The 7,699-nt window shown below is 38.2% G+C and overlaps 1 protein-coding gene across 1 annotated transcript in view; it reads left to right on the top strand.

The window, feature by feature from the left end:
- The first annotated feature begins 1,815 nt into the window (after positions 1–1,815).
- The window catches only part of rapgef2b (Rap guanine nucleotide exchange factor 2b), a 552,839-nt gene continuing 546,955 nt past the window's right edge, over positions 1,816–7,699 (top strand). The window contains exon 1 of the mRNA XM_041188696.1: positions 1,816–2,437. Coding sequence (XP_041044630.1) covers positions 2,369–2,437 — 69 coding nt within the window. The 5' untranslated portion in view covers positions 1,816–2,368. The remainder of the gene's footprint in view (positions 2,438–7,699) is intronic.

The following is a 7,699-nucleotide window of genomic DNA, read 5'->3' as shown; positions in this document are numbered from 1 at the left end:
TCAGGGAGATTGGTTGACTCAGTGGGACTAACATCTGAGTGATTTCTTGAGAATTCCATAGTCTCTGTCTTAGTGTGTCTGTCATTTACTCTGTACTGTGGAGTGGTCAACCATAGTTTGAAAATACACACACACCTCATAGTTACCCTGAATGTTAGAGTATATGATACATATTGTAAATTGTTTTATTTTTCTAAACTTGTTTAGTAAATTTTGCTTTTGTTTGTTCAAAACCCGTGAATCTTGTGGCTTTAATCCAAAAGCAGGTGTCTTGAATCTCAACCTTTATCTACTTCAAACAAAACATTATTGGTCCCTTACCAGACACTCCCACCCCAACTTCCCAACCCCTGCCCACCAATCTGTCCAATATGACAAGCAGTAAGAGCAGGAGAGTCTCCTGGTCAGCCAGAACCTGCAGAAGACAATGGCAAACCACTGTAGCACTTTGCCGAGCATAAGTATGGACCAATGCATGGAAGTCCATTATCACCAACACCCTCTTAGGGCATGCTACATGGACAGAGTCAGTTAGTGGCCTTACATTTTTTTTAAGCTGCCTAAGAGGTACAAAATTGGATATCACATTTTACTTATTGTGGCCCACTAATACGCAAAGCTTGATGTTGCTATAGATTGTACAAAGACTGAGGAAAGTAAGCAGCTTCACAACTTTCAGTTTCTGTTAAAGAAACAAATTGGGGTATGAAATGATATAGAATTTTGATTGCAATGCAATGATACATTGGGCCAGATTTTACCATCAGTGGTGAAGGAATGGCAGCAGCTACTCTTCACAGTTGCCATAGATGTTCTATGGGATTTTGCACTGCAACATATGGTTAAATTAAAAGAGCCAAAAGGTGCAGCATCCTCTACAGAGGATCTGGAAGCTGAGCAAACAGGGCAAACAACCACGTATCTCCTCAACCAACGAGATTGAAGAATCGTCAATAAGCAAAGCAGAGTTTGAACCAGGAAGCGGCAGTTAGAATGTTGAACTCAATATCAAATCAGATACAGAAAACATAACTAAGAGATGGAAAGAAAAAATGGATTGGGAGGGGAAAAAAGAGACAGAGAAAAGTAAAAGAAAATATGTCATAGAACTTTTTTAAAATCTTCAACAAAATTTGTCTCATATCTCCTTTTCACTGTTTGGAGCTCCATTTAAAAAACTCCCAACAATGCAACAGCTCGGCCTCTGTTCCTCAATTAAAACCGAATAGATTCAGTTCGAGAACCGTCTGAGATATGGTTTCTAGTAACATCATCCTTAATCAACATTGCCACACCCACTTCTCTTTTTCCTTCTATCATTTATGAATCTTACAATTTGATTTAGTATATTTTGAAAATATACAGTTTTAAGTGTATAGACCTCATTATCAAATAGAAAATGTTGAAATACACAGGTCAGTTTAGATAAAAGACATGTTAAATCTTCAGATTAACCTCTGATGAGAAACATTGATGAGTCTTTCCTCTTTTCAGCCGTCCAACTTTTGCACTTTTTATTTTAACTTTTCCATAGTTAGATAAAGTCACACCATAGCACCTCGTGATGTATCCTCTCATCTCTATGGCATGTGTTTTATTTTTTTCTCTTTGCCCTTTGGCTGCTTTGGGAGGAGACAACGAATTAGATTTAGATTTTTCTCTCTGGATGATCTAAATGAGGAGGCGGTAGAGAGTTTCTGGGTGAGTTTTTCGCGAGTTTAGTTTTTGTCAGGAGTTTTTATTTCGCCTCCTCTTCTGTCTCCAGGAGATTTTCAGTTTGTGATGAAACAAAGCGCCCAGTACAGATCGTTCATATCCGATTGAAATTAAACAAAAAAACGAAATAATTTGATACCGGTGTTAGACAGGCGCTTTGTTTGTACTATTTAAAAACATATATTTAGAAAGTACCCGCTGTTGTTTGTCGGATTATTCCAGAAACTGTCGAGGACAAGACAGCGAAACGAAGTTTTTTTTAATTAAAAAAAAGAATTTGATGGATTATGAAGGATCCCAGGGAGCCGGATAGTGTTGGCGACTGCTGCGGAGAGCCGGTGCTTTGTGCTGAGCGGGAGCGGCTGGCGCCGTGCGGACAGTGGCGGTTGCCAGGGCAGCGCCGGGCTGGCGTTCGCATTCCAGAAGCCGAGAGAAGCTTCTGATCGCGGTGACGTCGCTGCGGTCGCGCGAGTTGACTGAGGCTGGGCTCGGGCCTGAGCTGGGAGCGGGCGAGTGCAGACAATCCCAGGTGCCTTCCCTCCGAGGATTTCCAAGGCAGCGCAGCCGCGGAGGGAGGCGAGAACCGGCCCGAGGCCCCAGATTTTACAGAACCGGGAGCTGGGCAGGCCCGGACTGGGCGGCAGTCGGGGCCATGGCGTCTTATGTGGATAACAGCTTCAGACAGGCAGTCATGAAGAACCCAGCCGAAAGGACGCAACAGGTAAGGGTGGTGGGTAAATAAACCCAAGTGTTGGTCCGTTAATGATGGGAATGCGACACATCTGATGGGCGCCGCCGGCCCATATTATCCGACTTTAATGACAGGCAAGTGGGACTCTCTCCGACTCGAATATGCGATATAAAAGAAAAATCAATCACTCTCCAGAAGTATAGTCGATGTATTTTAATTGTTTTCCATTTTCCTGACGTATCTCTTTGTGATCTGAGATTCAAGCCAAGGAAATTAGTTTCTCAAAAATGCTTCCTTGCCCCCATGTTGCTCTGTCTTTGTACAGCGGGGAGGGCAGATTCCAAAGTGTTTTTCCACCTCACGTAAAATGTTTTTTGTTTTACATGCACTTTTTTTAAATCTTTTTTCTGACCAGTTCACTTTTGAATGCTAAGAAATGCCAGACTTAATTTGCTATTTATGATGTTGAATTTTTATCATTGCCTCTAATTTCTAACAGCAGCTTTATGGAATTTGGGACCAGGGGTCAGTAACAGCATCACATAAGAAACAAAAATGCACCTGTGCTTCTTCACGTTTGTCATTCAAACTAATCTCATGAATAATGTGATTTTTTATTTGCTCTAAATCGCATGTTTTGGTAATCCAACTTTACCTGCCTTATCTAGAGGTTTTTAAAGCAATTGAATCTTCAATGTAATGTTAAACATAATGTCGTAATTGCTAGTTATTGAAGCTGCGTGTATTCGGTTTGAAATGGAGGGCTGAGAATGCAGGGTGAAATTTTGCCCTGATTTGTTCGGCAGGGTCTTGTATGATAAGGAAAGAATACTCATTTTCTATCAGCTCTATTTTTTGTTGGCGGTAGTAGTTCATATGTATTTTCCTTACTTGTAACTACGAATGTTACTTAAAACATTTTTTCAACTTTTCCTGTTTTTCAATGACTAGAGAAAAGCTCACGCTGTTATGCACCATAATTGTGAGTTTATCCACAAATCTCTCAACAAGGTTAAGTTACAAACTTTTAAAATGATGAATGAGAATTTGGAAATGGAATGTCTACGGCATGTCTAGTTACAAATTACATTATTATAATTGTATGTAATACAGGGTGACAATGAAGCTTAATGAAATTAATTGCAGTACCTTTATTAAAAATACCTGCAGATTATTTTTTTGCTGCCATCTTTTCTATTCATAGTGCTTTTATTGTGGGAGATTGAAATTAATCAAACTAAGTGTGTAGGTATTTGTGGTCTGAGGTCTAAACTTGAGCAATAGTTTGACAGGAACAATATTTATAGTTCAGATTTTGTTAGATATGTTATGTATCTATTGCTTTTATGTATAAATTGTTTTTAATAATTTTACACTCTTATATTTAATGTATGACACTCGCTACTTTGTCTAGAGAAATGCCATATAAGATTAAGAGCCAGTTTAATAATTTCCTTATGGTGCATTGGTGGTAGGCTATTTGTCAGTGCTTTGTTGATTGTGCAGTTTTTTAATACATGCATGCACTTGTGAACATGGAAGGAGCATCTGACAAATTCACTTGTCCAGTTATAAGGCCGCCTCTGGGAATATCTTAAAACTCCCTTTTCATGAATTATGCTTTGCTAAAGGTTATTAATCCAATGAAAAATGTCACAATCTTTACAAGATCGTTACCACCCAAACCATTACTTTAATATAAATATAGCGTGTCACTTGAAGACATTTCACTTGATTAAGCTGGTAGCATTCTGTTTAGGGCAAATGTATTTACAAGAAGATTTGAATGGTGGTAGGATAGCTGATGGACAGCATGTGCAACAATATTTTAATAGGGTGACCATATGGGGATAATTGTTGAAAACCTATTGTTATGTGACAAAGTGAAGTTAGAAAAAGATTTACAGTAGCCTCAATCTTTAATTGTTTTGACTGTAAAATATTAAATGCCTGTGAGTCATAATATAAGATTAATTTATGATAGCATAATATCACTGACTGGAGATGGTATATGTATCTTCTGTACAGTACTAGAACTATTAACATATAATTTTATTGAAACTAAGGAGATCAAAACTTTTTATATCACTTGAAACTTTGCATTTGCACACACTTCCTGGCAACTTTTCATTATAAATTCCAATGTTTATAATGGAAACTGCCTATGTGAACCTGTTGCAGTGTAATTAGATCCCCCTCCAGTTCTAAGCTGTGTGGCTGTGCAGTAACCCAAAAATTTCCATGCAGACTGCGCATGAGTCGACTCCTTTAATTTTTTTTTTGCATGCATGGCACTGCAAAAAAATTAAAGGGTCATGCATCAAACAAATTGCCAGAATACTGCACAAAAAGTTAGAGGATGTGCTGCCTCCTGCCAATTGGAGTGATTGTCACTGTAGTGATTGTTTTGTATTTCTCAGTTCCTCATCCTGTACTGAAAACTTCAGTGCTCCAATGGACTTTACTTCTGTGCTTCCTAAAAGCTTGCAAGTTTTCCTTTTTTACTTTGATTTATATGACATAAAGTTATATGATGTAAAGTATTATATAAAAAGTAAGGAGAGATTGTGAGATTTTATAGTGGCCACTATCTGCCACTACATCTGTGGACCCTGATATAATTATCTCCAATCCTCCAACTTCCCTTTGTTTGGCCTACTCTTTATCTTGATTTCCGAAGTGCAGTGCCATAGGAGATGACTTGTATCTTAAAATTGATTAGATAGGCTATGATATGGAATATTTTGATAATCCACCCTTCTTACTCTTGTGCTTTGATACAGTTGGAATCTTCTGATTTCAGTTTGTAATCTGAAAGCCATCAGATCTTCTGAAAAAAAGCTTGGCTGACAAAAGCAAAATACAACAGCGATGCTTTTACTAAATGTTGGTACTTCTAATCAATTTGGATGCCAGATATCTGTCTGATCCCACTAGTGCATGATTTTGTCAAAAAATAAAATGCAAAATCCATCTTGGTAATTTGCTGTTAATTCATTATTTTGTTTATGTGAAGGTTGCAGAAATAATTTCAAATCAGATAGAGTATTTTGCATTTTGTATGGAATAATTTTTATATACAGTAATGTCCTACCACTTGCAGGGTTACGTTCCCACAAAATCTCACAAAAGACGAAATCGTGAATGGGGAACGTGTTTTTGAATGAGACTCAATTAGATAGGTTCCAGTCATGTGATGGCAGTACTGGACTCTAGCAAAATTGTGGTGCAGTATCTGTATATGACAGATGGGGGAAACCTCTTGAGCAATACATGGATGAATATTTAATTTTTTTATATTTGTTCATTGGATGTGGGTGTTACTGGCTAGGCCAGCAATTCAGAAGGTATTTTTAAGAGTCAACTACATTGTTGTGGGCCTGGAGTCACATGTAGGCCAGACCAGGTAAGGACAGCAGATTTCCTTCCTTAAAGGACATTAATGAACCTGATGGGATTTTACGACAATTGACAATGGTCTCATGGCGATCATTAGACTTTTAATTCTAGGTGTTTATTGAATTCAAGTTCTACCATCTGCCATGGTGGGATTCGAACCCAGGTCCCCAGAGCATTACCCTGGGTCTCTGAATTACCAGTCGGGTGACAAAACCACCATGCCACTGCCTGAATAGAGCTGTTATTGTAGCTCTGGACCCAGCAATTCAGACATTTCTAGGTTAATCCCTTTTGTTCGGCTGCACTTCAGCTGAAACCATTCCAGTCTCTGCTCCATCATGGCTGCCGTCTCCCCGGGGACGGGGGAGAGAGAGAGAGAGAGAGAGAGAGAGAGAAACAAACATTGCTCACGCGATGCTGTGTACAAAGTACAAAGCGCGGGTAAGTGACACCGCAAGCAAGGAAGTTGCAAATGGTAGGACTGTACTTGCTGTACAAACTGCTGAATAATGCCCTCTTTAAGGTTGTTCATATTGTGAAACTGTAGTGACACTTTGCAAGGAATACAGTGTAATCAACTTCTTAGTGAGCTGCCAGATTCATTATGCTAAAAATGTATATGTGTTAGATACAAAATGTATACCAATATATTGATGTCCTGAACACACACTTAAATCAATGCCTTTTTATGATCCTGATAATATTCAGCTTTTTTAATCCTTTTCCTGTTTTGATTGAGATAGAATTTATGTAAATTGTATTGTCTTTTGACATGGATTTAAAAAAATGTTTGAGTGCCTGCTCCTCCTCCTAAAATTGTTCTCTTGGGTTTTTTAAAGCCAGTTTTGCCCACTGACATCACTTGAAGGACAAATGATTCCTGAAGATGCATTCAAAACAGATAATATTGGTCATATTCCAAGAATGATGCCTTATTTGAATTAGAATTTTGAAACAAATTGGATTGTTCACTTCCCCTGTAATTACATTTTCATGGGGTGTGTTAGTACAATATTTGTAAAATCAAAATATAAACAGTAAAGATTGTCATTTTTAAAAAAATGTTGATGTTTTTAACTTTGAGTTGATGCAACTGATATGTATCTGACTTCTGTATATGATTTTAATTGCGAGGTGATAGATGTAAAACATCATTTTGGCAAAAGCGGGTTCTATTGCATTTTGGGAATGCTTTATTGCTTTTTTGATTACAGTTGTAAGTTTAATGGTTCAATATGACGTACAGTTGTACTAATTAGAATAAATAAATCAATCTGATAATTGTGTGGGTAGTTCATTGGATGGAACATAAACTTTACTTGTTTTGAGGGAACTTTTTCGCTTATTCGTGTTTTGCTCAACTAGGCATTTGGCACACTCTGAAATTCATCATATTCAAAGGGCTCAAATCGACCATCATGAAATCTACAACTGTGCAGTTTCAATTGACAGTGTGCACACTCTCTCTCCATGTAGGGATATATCTTATTTAACTAAGCACAGATCTTAGACACAGGTTGGAGAGAAGCAACACTGGGAGCCTCACGTGTTTCTGGTGTGGTGCTGGAGTTTAACCAGGCTATAATTTGATGCTTACTCATATGGAACTTTTCATTGCCTGTGCAGTTGTGAGAAGTCTACCTATTACCTTAGTGGACTCGGAAGAATCCCAGACACCATAGCAAGGCAACAGGTTCTGTTAAGGAGTTGGGTTAGTTGGCCCATAATCAATGTTTTCCTGGAATATTGTAACCTTTTTGATTTGGATATTAGCTTATCTAGTCTGTCACAATGGGTTGACTTGGTTGTGAACTTTTGTAACCAGGCATGTCATCTTGGGGCTACCTTGACTCCATCCTTCTTAAGAAAGAGATTATCACTAATTGGTCTTTA

This window comes from Carcharodon carcharias, chromosome 1, assembly GCF_017639515.1.
Source record: "Carcharodon carcharias isolate sCarCar2 chromosome 1, sCarCar2.pri, whole genome shotgun sequence".
Taxonomy (NCBI): Eukaryota; Metazoa; Chordata; class Chondrichthyes; order Lamniformes; family Lamnidae; genus Carcharodon; species Carcharodon carcharias.
This window is presented reverse-complemented; position numbering and strand designations above follow the sequence as displayed.